This window comes from Bipolaris victoriae, assembly GCF_000527765.1.
Source record: "Bipolaris victoriae FI3 unplaced genomic scaffold scaffold_28, whole genome shotgun sequence".
NCBI lineage: Eukaryota > Fungi > Ascomycota > Dothideomycetes > Pleosporales > Pleosporaceae > Bipolaris > Bipolaris victoriae.
In genome coordinates, this window is record NW_014575364.1 from 78,785 (window position 1) to 100,144 (window position 21,360).

At 48.8% G+C, this 21,360-nt stretch overlaps 7 protein-coding genes across 7 annotated transcripts; 4 read left to right on the top strand and 3 right to left on the bottom strand.

The window, feature by feature from the left end:
* Positions 1–482: 482 nt before the first annotated feature.
* COCVIDRAFT_25268 (hypothetical protein) lies at positions 483–1,300 on the bottom strand (the record flags this gene model as incomplete). The annotated part of the gene is made up of 2 exons (XM_014702679.1): positions 483–862; positions 913–1,300. The coding sequence occupies 2 exons, from the start codon at positions 1,298–1,300 to the stop codon at positions 483–485; spliced, it is 768 nt and encodes a 255-aa protein (XP_014558165.1).
* Positions 1,301–5,894: 4,594 nt separating this feature from the next.
* Positions 5,895–7,523, bottom strand: COCVIDRAFT_95172 (hypothetical protein; the record flags this gene model as incomplete). Its single annotated transcript, XM_014702713.1, has 4 exons — positions 5,895–6,823; positions 6,878–6,949; positions 7,003–7,354; positions 7,401–7,523. The coding sequence occupies 4 exons, from the start codon at positions 7,521–7,523 to the stop codon at positions 5,895–5,897; spliced, it is 1,476 nt and encodes a 491-aa protein (XP_014558199.1).
* Positions 7,524–11,127: 3,604 nt separating this feature from the next.
* On the top strand, positions 11,128–11,397 carry COCVIDRAFT_36390 (hypothetical protein; the record flags this gene model as incomplete). The annotated part of the gene is made up of 1 exon (XM_014702714.1): positions 11,128–11,397. The coding sequence occupies one exon, from the start codon at positions 11,128–11,130 to the stop codon at positions 11,395–11,397; it is 270 nt and encodes an 89-aa protein (XP_014558200.1).
* Positions 11,398–11,744: 347 nt separating this feature from the next.
* On the bottom strand, positions 11,745–13,160 carry COCVIDRAFT_25270 (hypothetical protein; the record flags this gene model as incomplete). The annotated part of the gene is made up of 1 exon (XM_014702680.1): positions 11,745–13,160. One exon carries the CDS (start codon positions 13,158–13,160, stop codon positions 11,745–11,747), a length of 1,416 nt encoding a protein of 471 aa, XP_014558166.1.
* A 789-nt stretch (positions 13,161–13,949) lies between these two features.
* Positions 13,950–16,171, top strand: COCVIDRAFT_95224 (hypothetical protein; the record flags this gene model as incomplete). The annotated part of the gene is made up of 3 exons (XM_014702715.1): positions 13,950–13,980; positions 14,018–14,992; positions 15,096–16,171. 3 exons carry the CDS (start codon positions 13,950–13,952, stop codon positions 16,169–16,171), a joined length of 2,082 nt encoding a protein of 693 aa, XP_014558201.1.
* Positions 16,172–17,291: 1,120 nt separating this feature from the next.
* Positions 17,292–18,619, top strand: COCVIDRAFT_25272 (hypothetical protein; the record flags this gene model as incomplete). The annotated part of the gene is made up of 5 exons (XM_014702681.1): positions 17,292–17,532; positions 17,595–17,651; positions 17,703–17,773; positions 17,825–18,198; positions 18,256–18,619. 5 exons carry the CDS (start codon positions 17,292–17,294, stop codon positions 18,617–18,619), a joined length of 1,107 nt encoding a protein of 368 aa, XP_014558167.1.
* Positions 18,620–19,881: 1,262 nt separating this feature from the next.
* COCVIDRAFT_95104 (hypothetical protein) lies at positions 19,882–20,988 on the top strand (the record flags this gene model as incomplete). The annotated part of the gene is made up of 1 exon (XM_014702716.1): positions 19,882–20,988. The coding sequence occupies one exon, from the start codon at positions 19,882–19,884 to the stop codon at positions 20,986–20,988; it is 1,107 nt and encodes a 368-aa protein (XP_014558202.1).
* Positions 20,989–21,360: the final 372 nt, after the last annotated feature.

Below are 21,360 nucleotides of genomic sequence, written 5' to 3' on the forward strand. Positions count from 1 at the left end.
ATGAGTAAAGGGCAAGTTCCGAATTACTATGCATGCAGGGATTGTACCGTGCAGGGCAAGGTTTGTCTCCGTCAGCTTTCATAGTAGCGGTTTTCATGGATTGAGTCGTAAAATCACGCATTCTAAAAGTGAAAGTGACACGAGGGAGTTTGCATTTGTGGAAAGGTCGGGAGGAAGCTTTGACGCAGGAAGAAAACATGTCTTGTTGCAGCTTCAGCTGCATTAAGATCATATAGTTAGATGGTATATAAAATAAGTAATTTAATAGTAGCCTAACTCGTGGTGCTGAAATTGGAGCTTAAGCTGCACCCCACTTCAGCACCGCCAGCTGGGCTGTCAAACTACTTATTTTATATACTATCTATATGATGTTTATCCGCTGTGACTCCCAGTACACAGAAAATGTCCAGCAATCGCTAGCAAAGCCATGGGTGTTTGCATATCACCATGCCCTCTCTCCATACCCTATCTCCATACCTGAGTTATTCTTCTCCTGCTTTGCGCTTGTCCTTCTTCTCCGACAGACTCAGTCCTGCGACCTCCTTTTCCAACTCAGCCCGATTCATGATGTGTTCACACTCGATCTCAAGACGTTTCTCGGCCAGGGTGGTATGCGCGCGTTCATACAAGTCAATGAATCGCGGCCAGTCGACATCGGCTGCACCAGCGGGCTCCAACTCCTTGAGCGATTCGAACACAGCGCGAGCAAACATTGGTCCGGTGACCTTGGGTCCATACAACCTTTCTTTTTCTTCTTCCTTGGCGACCATCTCCGTAAAGCTCTCCCTGGGTTGGGAAGGACCACTCGACGAGGGCTCGACGCCCCACGCCGTCTCGTATTCCTCCCTCAAGGCTTCGAGTTCTGCGAGGATCAGTGTCTTTCAGTGCTGATGTTGTCTCAATTGGTCTTACCGGGATGAATGGTTTTATTGCCCTGTGGGCGAAAGCAGGAGGGGAGGGCTGCCGGGCGTGCAGCTGCCTTTTTGGAGTCCTCTGACTTGAACAGCCGTACAAGATCCATTCGCTTTGGCACGTTTTGCTGGAAGCGAAGGTTGATCTGCCAGTACTCACGGCAATAGCGTTCCAGCAAGCTCACCTCAGACGACGGAGCAAAGTAGGTTGATGTGTTGCCCTTGAACTCACTCAGGAAGTTCTCGAGCCACTCGACGTCTTCGGGGAAGATGTTTAGGTGCTTGAAGAATTTTGCCGTGATCCGTATCAGCTCGACGTTGATAATGCACCCTTTCTTTTTGTAATCCGGGAGCATTGGATTTTCGGTTGGGAAGCGAAAGTCTTCCATTGCAGCGGTGATATAGTGGGATAGTGAGTATCTAATAGGTGGGTAGTGCAGTTGAAGCAGGGCCTCGTACACCGTTTGATTATAGAAAACTATAAATACGAATTACGAATGCCCATGGGCCATATGCCACGGGTCTTATATCTGCAATGATGTCAGTCATGTACGTAGAATGAAAAGTGATCGGGGAGTGGATACGTTGTATATAAGGCTTCGGCATACCGACGCGAGAATTCTCTCGAGTTATCCTGGTGGTGTTATATATACACTCTCTTTATCGGGGAACGCCCTCGAGAATCGGCTATTGCCGAGTTCTCGAGTCGCCGACGCACTGCATCGGTCTTATATAATAACTTCGTGATCTATCATGATCTACGAAGGCTATTATGTGACGCTCAGCTGTGATAGGAAGAGAGTGGGTAGAATATAACAATTAAATATATGGTTGAGGGTTCTGTGGAGGAGGTGGGAGATGGCCGCATCTTATAGCTTGCGGACTGGCGCGTTTGTCTTTCCAAATCCGTACGCAACACATGTCAATCCGCGCTGTGGGATAGTCGTGTGATCACTGAATTGACAGAATTGCCTATTTGAGCGCAATCTTCTGACTCATTCCTTCTTCACTTGATTAACTCTTCACGTTCGCTCCCTTCACTGCATATCCTCATTAGCAGTTGCCTGGTTCAAACAGAACCTCGAACAATACCCAGCCCCGCTCTTGTTGCCTGAAATTTGGGTATTGGCAATTTCTACCGTTTGTACAAGCAATATCATTGCTCAATATGTACACTATTCCAGGTTCCACAAACTTTTGCCAAGTTTCATGTTTCACGTGTCAGTACAAGACGCTTTTGAGCGTTTGACGTGCCCCAGTTTTCTTACGTTGTGTGACTACAAAGCCGCGAAAGATAGCCCAGAGTCATCCATGTGGGAGTTCATGTGCCATGCAAATGACATGATTATGGCCTCATGGCTTGACACAGACTGTAGCCTGAGCGCGCACTAGCCCGGCAATGCACTCAATGATCATGTGCAGATGATTTTGGCTTCTTTAGAACATGGCTCTTCTCAGTGAAAGATATCTTTGGTACCCGGCAAGTTCGATGTCATTCGTGTATGGGCCCAGTGAGCTATCTTCATGGCGGCCAGTTGTATCGAAATGGGTGCTCAAGTCAAACTGTTAAAGATAAACTAAAGTATGTACATCTTGTTTGTCTACCATAAGATTCCAGAAAAGCTTAAGATCGTTAGCTGCACCAGAGAAATGACAAGACATAGCAGTAACAGCCAATTTTGCTGTTTTGGGTGTAATCGGGGGTCCGGCATCGTTCTCTTCGTGCCTCGTCCACTCAAAAAGATCGCGTTGTGTGGGCGTAATGCGGCCATCGAAATTTTTTCAGCATTCTAAATCATAGCCTTGAGGAGCATAGGGGTGCGGAAAGTGCAAAGATACCGCTCTGACTGGATGTCTGCAGATAAATCGTGTATCAACCCCATTGATAACGCTGTCGATGTGTATTTTGTTCATCAGAAGCTCCATAAAAGTCCAGTCGATCAAGCTGCGAAAATAATTTGCTGGATATGATCGGCCAGTACTAGATGATAACAAAGGTGGAGATTTCTTCAGCCCAGCTATCCGAAAGTGTCGTCGTCTAAGATGCCCTTTAGGATAGCATGAGCATCCGCGGCGGAGTAGATGTGGTAGAGACTATGACGCACTGCTAGTACTAGGAACCGGGAGTATCCCGGGATATCTAAGCTTTTCAATCATTGCCTCAAGCGAGAACATGGGCCGCTCACAGAGCTAGATATCTTTTCGGATGCAATGATAAGGATGTGAACGCGCCGGATTGGCCTCGGTAATTTTGTCCAACATGTTCGTGCGGTACGATAGAATCACAGTGAAGACAAGTTATATCACGATTGAAACGATCCAACTTAGCTTGTACAACCCCTACATTCCGGCTAGGAATTACGAAAGCCCGAGGATTTCGATCTGAATCTGGGGCTTCAAGCTATTCGGAGATGTTGTGCACATGGATGCTAAGTCTCAAGGACGCGCGAACTGCATAAGCACCAGTACCACCGAGATTAATGATACTGAGAGATTTCATAGTAGTAGCAGTTGACAAAAGATCAACACTGTATAGCTGGTTGATGTTATTGTAGGAGAGATAGCTGTTCCAAAACAAAAGATAAAGAAAGACTTTGCGTCATCCGTGCTTTTCCATAACCTTAAAGAAGGCACCCTTGCGTTGCATCAATATCTGCATGTGTTCAAACTGATTTGCAGCAAGGTTGAAAGCACCTGGTCCGGATATTATCCAATCCTCTGGTGACACGATGGCTATATCTCCTTGGGATTACCTGCCGACACATGTTGTTGACAAGATCCCAGGACTACAACCCCGTGACGTATACACATAGAGCTTATGTGTCACGCGCCGTTCCCTAATTGTAGTCCGTTTTGTGCGTTAGATAGAGCGCTGGTGTCGGTCTGAGTTTGTTCGTCAATGCTGATTGCTATCGGGTCATAGAAGAACTCCCAAAGGAAGGGGAATATCACTTGCTCTTTTTTTAAACCCAAGTATCGGTCGTCTCTCTTACCATCATACACCCCTTACAGGGTAGCGTCGAACCTCTCTGGATGGGGTTTAGTGTCTTGGCCCGTCATCATTCACATACGGCAGCTAGTACCAACTACCTCCCTGTCGTCATCAATAATACTGGTTTTGACTATATCATTTTTCCTGAGTTTTGCTCTTAGTTCCAGCATCTCAGATGCAACTGGCTTTTCTTCCATCCCTTTTCTCTCGCCTTTCTGAGAGCGATTGCCCCTGCAACTAGTAACACGTCACCTGCAAGCATACTTTGGTACGGATATTATAAGCTTTGAACCCACTACATCGTGAACTTTAAACTGCCGCTCGGGCGACGTTCTTCGCACTTGTCAGCGAAGAATAATGGAGATTTTTATAATACCGACACAGTTAAGCTAGACTTCGCCGTAGTAGCAGCACCTTTTCAGCCCACTGCATCTCAATACAATAATTTCTGCGAAAGAAGCCTCCGCGGGGTTGCATTTTGCTGGGCACGAGAAAGATTTCAGTGTAGTTGATTTACTAGCTGAAATAGCGCGAGATACGCTCGACTTAGCTCCCATCCACTAGCCATAGAATGCGTACCCTATGCCTTAGTACATTCACTTTTTGTAATTCTCTCAACGTGTATAGTGCAGATCTAATATTCTGAAACGAATAAATGAGCTACAGTATGGCAATACTCGACGCGGCGAAACTTTCCGCTACAATGCGATCATGCAATGGCGACAGGATATGTTTCATATGCCGGTCAATAGCCACGAGTAGATCTATAGTAGATCAGTCCCAGATTTCTTCCCCCAACAGCAAGTCCTTTTCTCATCAAAACTTATTCATGTAAGACTCTTAGTGGAATATCTGGGTCCAGATTTAGGGGGTTTCTTCGGCATTACCTCCCTGATCGTGCGCCAAGCGGAGCTTTGACAGGTCGCTTGCGCAGGTGGTGGTCGTGCCATTCTTGGATTACGCTTGTTCGAGACCGCCACATCAGCAGCCACCCAGGATCCTAGATCAATCGCAGCGAGTCATTCCCATGTGGATTCATTGTGCCGCCATAGCCATTTTCTGATCGTTACTGGAACGAGATAAAAATCGCATGATGCTGGGCAATTTACTGCTTAGGCATGCCGGGAAAAGAGTTTGGTTGGGAGCATCGATTAATCCGAGATCACGTGTTCCACTAGCTCTTTGGCCAGGCATCACGCAATTTATGTTCTATTTGACCGACGGGGAACATGCGTCACTCCGCTGACGTCTCTTTGACGTCTTGAGCTTAAATGAAGGTACGGAAGGGAGAGACAGATGTGCGGGAAACCCATGATTTTCCGGGTTCAGGGTAGTAGTACGTCCTATCTTTGACGCGTGTGGATCAGGTTCCCCGAAGCACCACCGACCCGTTCGTCAAATGATGGTCAGATAGCTCCAGGTCCTCTATCCCTGTCGCGACGTGGCATACTAATTCTGATCCCCCACTTCTCATCGCAAACCCACAGGATCTTTCTCGGAAAAGCTCAAGAGCAGTTCGGTAAGCGAGCCTCGGTAATAAATACGAAGGTCTTCGGCGAGGTAGAATTGAAACACAGGTCGAAGGATCCGGAATGCGGTCCATGATTCATGCTCTTTCTATTCATTCTCTAGTTTTACACATTTCCGCCACTCACAGGGTTGGCGGGGTTCATTCTAAACATTACTATTCGTGAAAAGTCCTCTGGTGATCATCGTTCCAGTTCAAACAGGATATGGCGAGTGAAGATAACGGCACCTTGAGCGGCATGGATCCTGTTGCGACTATTTTGCAGTGTGAAAAGCCGAAGATTCGAGACGTCGAGGATCTTGGGTATATAGCAGCGGGTACAGATATGCTGGTGGTGTTGGATATGGCGATATGTGCTTGGATAAGCAGACGTAGAACGCCAGGATTTGTATTGTCATGTCGTATAGTCAAAGTACCCAGACTTATTTTTGCCTTTTATGTATATCCGAATCTTGGTCTTGGTTCAGGAAGGTCCGCTGCGAGTCGAAGTGCCCTCTATGCCGTTTTCAGTGCGTATGAACTCCTCAGAATATGAACGGTCGGAAATGCATCCAATAGAAGCGATTGCCGACAAGTCTGACTTGTCGCCATTGCCAGACGGAGAGATATTGTTGTCAGGCCTGGTCTCGGCCTTGGGTACAGGAAGTAAATCCACGGTACTCAGTTCGATATCATCATCCTTGTGATCGCCAATCGACATCCAGCTCCGACCGAGTGGCCTATACCATTCCTGCTGTGATGGAGTTTGATGTGAAGGGGGCGGCGCTTGCAAATGCGGATCGGTGCTAGTTGACTTGCCCGATTTGTCTGTTGAGTTTACGACGCGGGAAAGGAAACCCTTGAAGCAGTCTGGTAAGAGTCGTGTAACCAGTAGTCGAATAGCGGGAAGGGATACGCAAATACAGCCTGCCGCAAGCTCTAGTTCGGTCCAAGCGACAAGTGGAGCGTAGTCCCATGTAGGATCAAAAGAGATATTGTAACGGGTCAGAGTGTGCATCCGAATCATAGTTGCGATACAACCGAAGGTGCCGGTAGCAAACATGAAACCAACAGCGCACTTACGCCAGCGGTTAACGCGCAGATTCCGAATATAAAATAGGGGAAGGGCCAGAAGGATAAGATCCTGCACGATGGCACTGGCTGAGTTTGCATAAGAGACGTTCCTGGGACTTATGCACTTTCCCTTGATATCTCTGTTCCAAAAAGACTCGATAGGGGAGCAAAGAAAGATTGATAGGAAGAATATGACGATGGTGCTGATGCTGATGAAAACCATGGTCATGTAGGCGAGTAATCGAAACCGCGGCTCTATAAAGATATTCAGGTAGGAAAGCAGTAAAGCAATCTTGATAAGACCAAGGACGAGGCCATAAACTGCTGCGGCGATGTAGACTGGTAAAAGTCAGTCAAATGAGAATAGAAAACCGATGAATAGGCTGAACGTACACAATTTGAGAATGGGCATTAAAGCACCATCCTGCAGATTCCAAAGATGGTCACCGAACCCACGTACAACCACTAAGGCTAATCAGCATAACTGAGATACAGCAGTGACCATGTATTTCACGTACTCGACAGAGCACATGCTAATGGCACTTGACCCAACAGCCATGTACCGACGACAATATAGTCATCCAACGCCACTCGTTTTGATACTATCTTGCCAGCAGTTCTGCCGACCACGCATGTAAAACACACCACATACACGACAATGGTGAGGTTCAAAAGTCGTCGACGTTTCGAATCATTGGGGAGGTTGCACAAGTCGGCCTGCACCCTAGCGGTGTCCAAGCTGTCTTGCATTGTGCAGTTGGCAACCATGCAGCTCCCCACACGCATCGTGAGATCCCTGTCGCCACAAATGCAGTCGATGTCTCCAAGAGTACAATGGCTCGTAGAGATTTTCGATATCATGCAAACGAGCTGGAAAACTGTCAGCAGGTACAAGGAAATTCAAAGTTTTACAAACCCCGCATTCTGGAATATCATTGATGCCCAGTTTCCTGGGGTCCAGGTCCGATCCTGCGACGTGAGCATGGCCAATGTTGAGCAGGGCGTATATGACGAGGAGGAGGATGAGGCGAAAATGCATAGGTGCGAAGTCTGCGCTCAGAGGAAGAGACCAGACATTGGGATTGGCGTCTCGAGAAGGGTTTACGTGGTAGTATATTCAAGCCCGGTCGTTGCGAGTCGTGTTAGCGGAAAAAGACAAGGCGGCCTGTAATACGAGCAAGGAGGCGTTGGTTCTTCCAGAAGCATTTGCGTTAGTAGCGACAGCAACCAATTGGATAATATGGTCAAACGACCGTTGCGCAACCACGCCGTTGCATGTAGGATGTCGAGGCCCCTAACATGATGCTATAGCAAGCGAAGACATGTCAATGCTATTTGAACAGACGCCCACCGGGTACCCCGTTCCCAGGCGTACCCTTTCCGAGCCTAGTCTAATGGGGACTGCAAGGAGAGAGCTTGTACGCATGTGTTAGCCCCGTGTCGCGCAGCCGATCCTAACTACAAACGCAACAACCAATCTGCCTGCCGCTTCTAGTGCCAAGCCGGGATACCTTGCTGACCAAAGCCATTGGCCCATATCCAGTCTGTGGTTTCATAAGCGACGAGACACTGGGATGTTTTCGTCGACATCTGATGCTCCAAACGTGACGAGCTAACAGGGCTAATATGGTCACGATACGAAGATCTTGGAGGAGATAGGTATTCACGGCGGGACGGCAAGCCTATCATTACAGATTTTGACAGCTCCTTGGTGCGCTTACGAGATCTTGGGGCTGTACAAATAAAGTTTGCAGTACGGCGACCTCAAAGATACAAATATATCTGAGTAGCTTGCACCCTTACGGATCTTGGTCGTCTGCTGGCACCGGGTCAGACTCCATTCATGTCGTGTCGTGCCCCAGACAAGGGAAAAGAGTAGTATCGGATCTTGTCGGAGAATTTGAACGTTTCGGCGCATATGCAGTACGTGCCGGAGCCTATCAAGATACTATCGCGCACTGAGTCGACAAAGGCAACATGCCTTCATGTCGTGCTGCCGTATCATAGTAAAATATGGAGCAAAGCAGCTAGGAAAATTAACGCATACTCCTCCGTTTCGGGCGAAGACAGCCGGATCCCCGTGCTTCGGCTCGGAGCGGAAGGCTATGAAAGTAAAGGCTATTGTTAGCAAAGATCTTGTGGAGTTGGTAAACAGGTACGAACTCAATAGCTTTCGATTGTGTTGTGGCTTGGAATACATACCTCACCGCTGCTCTCTGGTGATTGGAGCATAGTCGAAAGATGGCGGCTGGCATCATGGGAAACGCCGAGCATGGACCAGTCACGTGACAATCACGCGCAGCTGAGCAAGAGTAAGTCCCGATGATCAAGTGCAACTGATCCGAGATAAGACGTTTTTGTCCATCGTCAAAGCTCAATAGCCTTTTGCCTCAGGCGCGAAACCACCCAATGATTCCAGCATCCCACGTGTTTTCCTAGTCCAAGGAGATCTTCCCAGTCAATATCACACTGTATGCCTGATCAAATTCCTTATACGGTCACTCGCCCCATAGCGATTGGTATTGCCAATCTATTCCTCATCTGCATTGCAGCGATTATGAAGCAACAAGCTGTCTAGAATCACAGTGTACATTCCGGAGTTATACTGCCGGCTGCGAGTCGGCCCTAAATAGATATACGCACAGCGCTTTATTGTACTATTGGACCTCGGCAAATGCTCGTCACTGCAGTCACTCGAGGGGATGTTCTTGGCCAATACACTTGCTACCTGAAAACGATAGGGTACTTCGTCTGTTCCTTCTGAATAAGATACTAGATGCATCAAGGCCCACGTTGCCATGACACAATACTGGTAGAACCGGGGCCCCAGATCAGAGTTTTGATATTATCGATAATCGATTTTGTGACATGTGTGATATAAATTACAAGTTGCGGTATCGCGGCAGATGTCGCAACGCTGAGAGATTTAGTGCAGTACCAGTTCTTGGAAACCTGAAAAGAATATGATAATTGCTAGCGAAAAAAAAATCGGCATAACAGACACATGACAGGACTACGTACGGAGTATAAGGTGGAATGTTCCATGTTGATGACGCGGGGAATTTTCAGTGGGTCTCTCGCCCGAGAAAAGTTTGGGTTTTTTCGGTCCACATTCCCAAACATGTGCTGTGATATCGACTTCGTAGTCTTATATGAAGTGATCTCAAACAAGCTAGGGCTTCGCGTTGTTGTTTTCAAGCAAGTATTGCGATCTTGACCGGAAGACCTGATCCAGAGTGGCCCCGAACAGATTGCCACGATAGAATCTCTGTTCGCAAGTGGATGTTAAGATACTGAATCATGATTTTACCCCAATCTACTCTCTACTGGAAGATCTTTGGATTTCCTTTCAGCCGCTAGCAAATGAAAAACTGGATAAAAATGGTCTATACAAGGTGCATGTGATGCTTTTCAAAATTCTATTTCAATATTCATTCTCTTATCTCGACAGTTCAGCCTACCTCGGTGCACTCAGTGCTTCTACTGTGTAATGCCTTGAATACGATAGAACAGTGGCACAAATTATCTTTGACAAACGAGCCAACAACATGACTACTTAATCGTTTCTAATTGAATCTACTCCGACTGTCATGGCACCAAGACAAATCCATGGGTGCCTCTAACTGCAGGGGGAATTCTCGTTGTGCGGAACACTTTGCATGAACTGATTTCTAATCTTAATTCGATATATTCGAACCAAGCAAAGCTCGCTGATAACTATGCAACACCTTTTCTTAATTTGATAATGATACAGAAAATTTAGCCAACTTTTTAGCACACCTTGTTTCCCTGTGACAATAAGACACAGGTAAATGCCACCAACTCACTCCAAAATCTCCAAATTTATAGCTGTCAATCAAACCCAGTCGTGAGTTTTTCTGCCTTTCCTATTGTCTCTCAAAAGGAGAAGCAAGTATTAAGTCAACATCCCGGATAATACTCTAACCTCAATATCTCTAAACGCATCAAACTCGCCATCTCCCATCTATTTACAGCCCAACAATATCACCCGGTTCCCACCGATCTAGTCACGCACGCCGTCCTCAATGCCGAAACCGCAAGCTCCTTAATCTCAAACGCGCAGCTATTGCCTCGTTCTACGTAAATTCACCATCCCACCTCGTGATCACCATTGAGCGATAGTCACGCAAGAACGCATTTTGGTCATCACACCATAGTCCGACAGCGTGCAGAATTTCTCTAACAGCGCGCATAATGGTAGTTTGGAAAGTGGGAGGGCCATAGAGGATAACGGAAATGTGCTCAGTTCTACCGGAAGAACCTACGCCTCAACTGGGATGTACTGTTGAGCCATGTCTCAGGACCATATCTAGATGTACGGCGCGTGATACTCCGCTTTGTGGTGTGAGTTCTGAACATGTTTGCTTACCATTAGAGTCACTCTTGTTATTCTTGTAAGATGTCTCATCTCTCCCCCAACACCAACTGCATAACCGCACTTAAAACGCAGCGTAAGTTCAACAATCCATCTTCAATTCCAACCACAAACATCTCAAATTCTCCAAGTTGCCCACTACTTTTAAAAAAAAACCGCCATCAACGCTTATATCTCCAAAATTCGGACCACGCCTCCTACTACGACTGTGAACGTACCCATTTCACTCATTCCAAGCGACACAACCATGAGCGTACCCGTCCCGCTCCTTCCAAGCGCCGCGACTCCCGATTCCAAAGATATAATGGTTGGAAACATGCCGCTTTCACTCTTCATTCCCATCTGCATCTTCGGACCAATGCTCTGTGCGACGCTGGTCCATCTCTACATCAAAAAGAGCAGGCAGGTGGATCAGGAGATGGATCGGCAGCGACAAGGCGGGGATGTAGAAATGCAGCTTCGGGGATTCTTGAGGGCACCGGAGCAGAGGGGACGGGAGACTTTGAGGGAGGTTTAGTTTTGTTGTTGAATGGTGGGTGTTTAATTGGGAGGCAGAGGACATGGGGATGGTTGGGAACCGTGTTTTGGGCAACCATAGATTTCGCATGAATATTTAAACTCCGCACTACCTATTTCCATCCAAGCCCTGAGTTTTATTTTATTTTTCTCGGTAAACCGCCTTGCTGCATTCCGTCATTCGGCCGTGTTCGGCTCGTCCCGTTTTCTCGGGAAGCGGTTTGGCGCTATGCCTTGTTGAACACATATCGTCTTCTTCCACCCGTATTCCCAATTGTCGGGCGCGTTTCCAGCGAGTTTTAGTCCGTGCTGTCAAGCCAAAATCTGATAAGAAGTTTCATGACCTCCTCAAATCATACTAAACTTGCGTCTCTGTCTCCGAGTCCTGCTGGGTATAATAACATTGCGCGAAAGAATAAAATCGTCAGAGTCGTCAAAGTCCGAAACATAATGCATCACGCCATCAGCAACTATGAATTCGCGGTCACGGCTGGTCTCTCGTAGGCTTGTTCGTTTTGAATGCGAGACTTTTGTACGCTTTTCACTTTGATATGACGGTGTCGGTGTCGGTGCCGCTGGAATCTTGCGTTTTGATTCTTTCGCGGAATGATGTGAGTGTGCGCTTTGTGTTTGTTTATTCTTAGCGATTGACTTTGACCGACGAGGCTTTGTCGTCGGTGCTGGTTCTGGTGCTGGTTCATCCTCATCCCACTTGAAGATGGGGTCACTCGGATCTATCTTGACCATAGTTTGTGTATTCGAGTTGTTGATATTGACTACGACACCTTCTGTATCTAAGTTATTAATAGGTGTTCGTGGTCGTAAAGAGAGTTGTGTGGGCCTGCACAATGTATCTGGTGCTTCGCTCATCCGGATAGCCTTTTTCTTGGCTTTAGAAAGACGGCCCTCACTATCGATGATAAGGTGATATAGATCTCGGACGGGTAGTGCCGGCGCCACGGCCATCAACTGCGTAACCTTTTTTCTCATCTCGAAGTCTTCTATGTCTACCAATTTTATGTCTTTCTCCTCACTATTCGTGGCTCTGGAGCGATCACCAGGCGATTCTATAAACGGAATATCTGCCATCATCAGGGTTTTTGGGTGTGAAGTTTGGGGTTCTTGCTGAGATTGTAGTAAGTGGTACTGCTGGGGGCTAGCTGTATTGAATTTGATGCGCAAGAAAAGCCCAGATTTTCTTGCGTCGCGCATATTGGTCGGCCGGACTGGCGAGTGAAGATCATGCGTAGGTGACATGTCGCGCAAGATGAGTTCGGGAGACACACTAGCGTCACGTATCCTAGGGTTCAATTTGCCTGGTGTCACCGACTTGGCTGAATCGCCGTCAAGTATAATTGGTATTTCACGAGAGGCTCCCAAGCGTTGATCCGCGCCAGTCTTCAGGTTTCTGTTCGTGTTACGCATCGATCTCAGAGGATTCTTGGGAGCGAGCGAGAAAGAGACAGGTGGTTTAGGTATTGTCACTGAGTGATTGCGCTTTTCTTCGCGGCTTTTTCGGTCCCTTTTGATCTTCTTAGGTTTCAGGATTCGATCATGTTTGTTCGGAGCAGAGTCTGCGATAGATGGCGCTTTGAAATGTAACTTGCGGGCGCGTAAACGTTGCAAGGCTGATATTTCGCGTAAAGACAGAACATGGAAATGCAATGGTTCATGTTGTTTTCTTACACCATATTTCTCTGCGAACAAGGTTTGATATTTTTCATTGAGACCAAACGGCAAGAGGACGGGCAAACGCACATCCATGGTGAATATACCGAGAGCGAGCCAAAATGGAATCCAGCCGAGCGAAGGACGATGTCGGTTAACGAGCGGGATGGCATTTCGCAAAGGGTACGATAACGCATAAAGTCGTCATGACTTAGGAAGTGTAATAGGAAGATTGAGGTAGCATCACGTGCGACAGTGTCAATTGGAAGCTGTTGGTGGGGTAGCTGGAGACGGCGTGGGGTAGCTTTTGGCGGGGCTGGTGTGGCGCAGGCCCATGTGTGGCGCGTGCAATGCTAAGGCGATGGTGCCACGCCTCAAGTGGCTGGGAAACTACCAGCACTGTGCACTCTCTGGTATATTGAACATATCCTTTTTGCTCTCAACTACTCGTTCAAAACCGATGGGTATGATCTCCTCCGGCATCATCTGATCGATCTGCAAGAAACGGTCAGTGGGCCAGCGGATTGGTCGCATTCTGACTGAGGGGTAATCGTTGAACGCCAACGCAAAAAGCAACCAGCAAAAGAAAGCATGCACAGTCATTCAGGGGCAGAGAAGGCTGGAGAAACTAGTGTTAGAGACTGTAATCGTCTAGGCCAGTCGGTCTGCAAGTGTTGCTCGCAGTGTGGGGCCGACAAGGACCAAGTGTAAAGACAACGGCATCTCCTTGTGCCTGGCCGCGCTACGCTTCGACACGAGGGCGAGCCACCCCAGCCATCTCCACTCAGCACGTCAACAGCACGGCGACAACATCATCACGACAACTCACAGCATCCACACTTACGTCTTGACCGCCCTGTCACACGCGCCAACTGTCTTGCCTTTATGAGCGCCGCCATCGCGCCGTATGGGGCAGGTTCCAAGAGTCTACCACCGTGATTTCGCCATTCCAGGTTCCCGTCGATCGCGAATGGCTACTGGTAGCATTGGCCATGTGCCCGCCCCGACATTTGCTGAGTACGTAGACGATCCCTTCCTCGACCATCGGCGCGATGAGGCGGATGCGTCGCAGACACAAGAGCAAGACATGGCCGGCTTGATCCATCGCGCGCCGTCTCCGGGGGCGTCGCAATGCTCACCGGCGCAACAGTCGCAAACACCCGCGCAGTGCATCGCAGTGCGCCCTGCCCTGACCCATCGCCTGTTCTCTCATCATCTACACGTACGAGCATTAGCTAAGCTGCAACGCGATAGACTACTTTCTGGACCCATGATCGATATATACGTAGGCGAGTCGAAGCGCCACTGGGCGCTGCACCGCAACCTGCTGTGCCACCACTCCGAAGCCCTCGAGAATGAGCTCCTGGGCGATGCCAACGGCAATACGAGGAAAGACCGCCTTGACTTGCCCGACCATGACCCGGCCGGCTTCGAGCTGCTGGTCAAATGGCTCTACCAAGGCAGTCTGGACGACGTCTCAGACATGGCCGACGAGAACCAAAAGTACGACTATGCTGTGAGCTGCCACAAGCTCTACCTCCTTTGTGAGCGCTTCAGCATGACCCAGTTGAAGAATGTAGCCATGGATCAGTATAGAAAAGGTCTACATGAGGCTGAGTTGGTCCCCGACCCCGACGAGATCGACGCCATTTACCGCAAGAGCCCGACCGGCTCGCCCTTTCGTCGCCTGATGACGCGCATTGCCGCTCGCCAGATCATGGACCCTGGGAATGAGCGTGACGTTGAGACGTATCGCGAATGCTTTACCAACAACCCTGACTTTGCCATTGATCTGGTCAAGGCCATCAGATCTGGCACTGGAGGCATGTTGTTTGACGACCCAACAGACAAGGGAAATGAGTGCCTCTACCACGATCATGAGGCCGCACCCAACTGTTACGTCAAGGAGAAACTTCGAGGGAAGCAAGGTGTGTAGCTCTGCTTTGTCTGCAGTTCATTTCCAGCTTCACCACACACTCTCTTACCCCTTTTTTTGATTGTACAACCCCCATAGTAACTCCCATTAACCAGCAAAGAAGAGGATCGCCCAGTCATCCGTCAAATCAGTCCCCTACATAAACTCCGTCCAGCCGAACCGCCCTCACCTCCCCCATCTCCAGACAGAGCCGCTCCTTCATTCTCCACCGCCTCCTCCCCCGCCAGCTCGCCCACACGGCAAAAATCCTCTTCGCCGCTGCCTGACAAGTCCGGCGAGTTCGACAGTTGGTACATCGAAGGAAATGGCAGTCGCTACTCAGCCGCCCAATCCAGACGCCTTTCGGGACAGGGAGAAGGACATGGAAAAGCTGCGCAAGGTGACGCCTCCGGATCGAAAACGCCTGGAACGGTTCCAAGTCAACGGGACGAGGACATACGAGACACACCTAGCCCTCGACGAGCGCCTCCAAAGCTTAGAAGACAGACATCGCCTAGTGAAGGATAGCCAGGTCATCGATGGAGTCGATGGTGAGGGTCAAGGAGGACCTGTGCAGCCGCTATATCAAACCCCCTTACGCCGCGGTATATGGGACTGGGCCAAAGGAGGGGCTGGCAGAGGCAGCATCATTGGACCTATACCAGAAACTCCAGACGATTTCGGTATGCCATCCACTACCGATTCCGAGAAGAACGATCTGTATTCAGAAGAGCAAGTCGCAACTTCCAAAGTCACAGTCTTTGGACTCTCTCATTCTCACATCAACCCATCACCGTCATTTTCGCAGACAAAGCGATCTTCAGACGAGCTCGTGGCCGCATCGTCGGCCAACACTACCCCAGCCACTCTCAACCGTCCCACTGAGCAGTGGACAAATGGCAAGCAAGTTATGCCACAACCTATATCCGAACATAGTAGTCCTCTCACACCAGAAACACCGACACCAGCACAGCGACAACGAGATATGTCGGTAGATGCCAACGGCACACCCTCCAAGAATGCAGTAGCCAGGGAGAACAGCGAGGTTGCTGAACACGTGTCAAACGGTGCATCACAGAAGCCAAGTTCGACAACTCAGGCTTCTGACCCACCCCACTTACGAACATTTAAGGTCACCCTTGCTCCCAATATGCTTTCACCAGCTCGGAACAGCCCAAGCGCAGCAAAGTGATTTTCCCCTCTTTCGGTTTTGATTTTATTGAATGATACCCGCACATACAAGTTGTCGTTTGTGTTTAGTTTGTTTAGAATACCAACACTTTATATTCATGCGTCTTTGAAGTGTTGCTTGACTCCATTTTGTGCACTAACCTGTAGTTTCCCCTTTTACTACGTGAGGTTAATACGTGGCATCGCATCACGTGCTTGACTATGTGCTAGCCTTGGTAATGCCTACACTGCTTCGAGCGTCACGCTAGAAAATCATGGAGGAGTTTTTCATCAACTGTGCTTATGTATATTTCCCCTTTCCTTCGATATGAATCGATGTTCTAGACATTTGTTACCGCAACAGTCAAAACAGATTTGATTTTTTATTAGGAAGGGTAACACCAGCGCGGGGACATAACATACTACCGCCTGCACTCCCTCGCACAAAGACCACAAACTTCTCACCGCAGCGTACCTAGCGTAGGACACCAGAGTAGAAGAATGTAACAATTCAAGGAAGTCTCGCGGTGCTGTACCCAAAAACAGCACCAATCTACAGGGTAGGCTAGACTCTGATCTTCGGGAGGCGCGCACCTCAAGGCCACACACTCATCTGACATGCATACAAGCTTGTGCGCCGGATGACTGTACAAAGCAACCCCCCATCCGCCCATCGTCCCGCCTTATCAGCTTAATACCCCCTCCCCCCCGGTCAATATATAAGTAAGCAAAACATGCAAAGGTATACATGGGTATATAGACTAGGATATGCGTGCGTTCTCCGGGCGCGCCAAAGCGGAGCGTTCATTGGTATATATGTACCAGGGGGTTGTTGATTGGACGCCTAGGTAAAAGACGGAAAACGAGGTCAAGGTAGTACAGGCCTGAAAGATAAAAACGGAGAGGTTGGTGGCGAAGGATTTTTTGTAAGACTTGCTTAGTTCCCTGATAAAGTAGAGCTTTTTGAAAAGGGAAGTAATTGACAAGTTTTTTTTGTTTCTTCTTCGTCTTAGTTTTTGGGTGTTGTGACGAGTTGGTGTGGGAGACGACGAGAGATCTTTTTCTTTGTTATCATTCCATCCTCCTCTTCCATCCATAAGTATTTTTTACACCGAGTACGCGAGAAAGACTAAACGTTCACGATGGCGATGACGACGCCGGCTACGGCGCTGCCGACGGGACCTGGTGGTATGCCGGGATACATATGGAACTTACCTGCGATGCCGCCGCCCGAGGGGCAGGCGTCGAATTTCGTGAACCCGGAGTCTCGCGATATGGAGTTGATTGTTATGAATGCGGTGTTTTTGAGTGCGACGGTGGTGGCGGTCGCGGTGCGGTTTGTTGCGCGGCGTACGGCTAAGGATGTTGTTGGGTGGGATGGAGGTGAGTTGGAAAAGAGAAGAAAAGAGTTCGTTTGGTCTTGTCTGGATACTTATGTGGCGTAGTCATGTGTGTTCTTGCGACGATGGCTTCGGCTGCGCATAGTGGACTTATGATTTCGGGTGAGTGATGCTGTTGTGGTGTTGTGGTATGGTGCTGATGAAAAGGATCAGGTCTCGATATTGGATATGGGAAGCATCTTTGGGATATTCGCGCCGTCACCTTGACGCATTCGAGACTACTGGTATATTCTCTTCTAATGCGTAAAGTGTCATTGATATCTAACTTGCTACAGCAACTCAACCAACTATCCACACTATACATCGTCGGTATCTGCTTTGCCAAACTATCCGTCCTGCTACTCTACCTCCGCTTCTTCAACGTCGTCGAGTTCACCCGCCACCTCATCTACTTTGGCATATTCCTGACACTGTTTACATCTGCGGCGTTCATGGGCCACGAGATTGCGCAGGCAGTGCTGTGCATGGGTGTGTCGGCTGTGACGAACCAGTTCTGTAAAGCAGTCAACAAGGTCGTGACTATCCAAGCTGCTGTCAATGTCTTCATCGACTTTTACATTCTGGTAATACCGCTACAGCAGGTGTGGAAGCTGAATATGGATTATCGAAGGAAGCTTGGAGTTGGTGCTGTTTTTGGAGTGGGTCTTGTGTAGGACATCCCCCTTTCATTGCATTATTTCAGGAGACGAAACTAATCGTGGAAAAGGGCATGTATCGTCAGTGTGGTTCGCATGGGATGGTCAATTCGGAATCTCAACGAGTCTGATCACTTCTGGGCAGCCGTTCTCACCTCGGAGATGACGATCGTAGAGCTGAACACAGTCATTATTGCGCCTTGTCTGGTGTTTTCTCCGGCTTTTGTAAAGCGCAGCAGAAGCGGACTTTCCAGTCTTCGCACAAGACTGGTTAGCAGCGGGCAAAGAACACCGTCCAAAGACTCGCTCTCGGATGTATATCACGACAAAGCGTACAGCGACGCCCCAAAGCCTCAGATTGTACCACTACAGTTTGTTACAACTCCTAAAGACTACATCGAGCCCGCAAAACCCGCTGCTACACATGGCCGGTAGACATCTGTTGCGATGACATTTGCCAGGAGGCTGGCTCCAATTTGCATACCCAAGTTTGAAACCAAGAGGTATTTGGAGATCGTGGCTCAAAAGTTGTTTATCGGCCACATACACGCAGCAGCCGGACCTGTGTATTGGGTCTAAAACTCTTGCACTGTTTATAGGTACAATACCCCTCGTTGAATCAATTCAAAAGCATGTTTATTGCGACTAAGCTACTTGTACTTCTTGATAGTGATAGCGGCCATTTCAAAGCTGCACAAGAGAACATTCGAACGACACATCTAGACAATCATCTATTTTTCGTCAAAATAGAAAAAAAACATCGGCAGGTAGCACACTCACCGGTTCGTGTGGGTCGAATGCAATGCAACCACAGCCTGCTCGCAGCGTACAAGCTTCATCCACAAATAGGTTTAAATCGACCACCATGCTATCACAACTTCCGGGACCCCGCTACCATCCATCCAATAGCCATGCGATACCCCATCCGCGTCCGATGCTGCGAGGCGGCCCCCAACCAGCAGCCCTCCAGTAATGAGCAATGTCTCTTTGAGTATTAGCGCTGGACACACCCCCTCGCCACAGGGTTTGTGCTTATGAGAAACAGAGCGTCGGTATCCAATGTGGCACAGCATGAAGCTCGATGTTGAAAACCTTTTTGCCTCCTGCTGCTTATCTCGGGTTTATTGATGCATCTAATTTAGCCTGCGTCTGTTATCCCGCTGCGCCGTGGTTAATGGGGGGCCGCTCTTTTGGTGTTTCCGGGACGGGAGTTCCCCCGCCTAAGTAGTAGCCCATCAAAGACCGTTGGTCCGCTCAGTGTGTGTGTGTGGATCCTGGGGCTGCACCGTCTTTCTTTGATCAGAGAGTTTCCCTGGTATACCCTCGTGCACCTATTCCTGTCAGGCTTGCGTGGCCTCAATGCGGATTTAGAAGGGAGGATGTACCAGAGACTTGTTTCCGCTTAGTTTCTGGTCCGACGTTTCTGCGAGTGAAAGGGGGGCTGGGGGCTTTGCGGCACAGCATCGTATGATTGGCTATGATTGGGGAGATGCACTGCGTTTGCTCCTTCACTTTGTTTGGGAGTTGCTGGGTCGCTGTTGCCTTGTCACGTCTTGACCGCGTTGCTTCCGTTTCTTTGCTAAAAGCTTTTTTTTTTCAATCCTCTACTCTCACCATCACACCATCACTCAAGATACTGATTCTACAATTGCACCATAAGACTCAATTCATCGCATTGGCCATCAAGAACTGCCATCATGAGCGACACCACAATTGAAGGCCCAGTCCTCATATTTGGAGGCTGTGGCTTCCTTGGACACCACCTTGTTCGGGAATTTGCTCGCGCGACGCCAACCCCCAAGATCTTCGTCGTCGATGTAAACACCGAGCGCAATCGCAATCCAGACGCCACCTATCTCACTGCGAACATCCTTCAGCGCGACGAGATAGCCAAAATCTTCGAACAAGTCAAACCTCAAGTCGTCCTTCACACAATTTCACCCAACCCATTCGAAGTCAATCGCTCGATTCTGGAGCAGGTGAACGTAATCGGAACAGACAACATAATCCAATGTGCCAAAGCCGTCGGCACTGTCCGCGCGTTCCTATATACATCTAGCTCATCAGTTGTCCACAACCAGCGCCAGCCTATGATTGAAGCAACCGAAGACTTGCCTGTACTCTTGTCGCCTGCCCAGCCAGAATACTATTCGCACACCAAAGCACTCGCCGAGAAGCTCGTGCTCGCTTCAAACCGCCAATATGACATGTTGACGGCAGTCGTCCGGCCTGCCGCACTGTACGGCCCAGGTGATGGCCAAATGACGATAAATGTCACCAAGCAAGCTCTCACCGGCCGCGCCAACATCCGCTTCGGCGACAAATCGTACCTCTACGATACATGTTACGTGGAGAACTGCACTTACGCCCAGACACTCATCGTAAAAGCACTCCTTGAAGCTTCTACATCCGCACCACTCCCTGAAGACAAGAAAGTCGAAGGCGAAGCCTTCTTCGTTACAAACGACGAGCACATCCCTTTCTGGAACCTCGCCCGCCTCGTCTCCGAGCTTCTCGGCTCCCCCGTCCCAGACGACCAAGTCAGAAACATTCCCATCTGGTTCATGAAGACTTTCGCCTTGTTGGGCTCCTGGCTCTACTGGATCTTCTCTCTCGGCCGCAAGCAGCCCAAGCTCACGCCGTGGGTTATACGTCTCCTGACCATGGAGCGAACGCTGTGCATCGACAAGATCAAGACGAGACTTGGATACAGGCCTAAATTCAACAACAGGCAGGGCTGGGAAAAGGCAATCGAATGGGCAGTGCCGGAAATCAAAGCTGAGAAAGGGGGTAAGACTGCGTAGGCTGCGGTTCGTGTGACAGCGGTTCATTTTCCGGTGTGCAGTAAACCACTGTATCCCATCTTCCATCCCACTAATTTCTAAAAATAACACTGTACTGTAAAAAGGATAATCGTATGTATACCAATCAAGATTCAAGTTCCTTGCATTGCTGCCTCCCTCGTATACATGTCCAGTGTGCAGACATGATGACTTCATCTCACACTCACACACCCCTTTGATACGAACATCATTTTGTCTTATATGCCTACTTATAATATCAACCAATAAAGCCCTGTCTCATAGCCTTGTAGAAGGAAAGAAAATGATAGATTTCTGACGTAAACATGGCACTGCATCACACCCTTCAATCCCCCCCTTCCGTTCCCGGTCAGA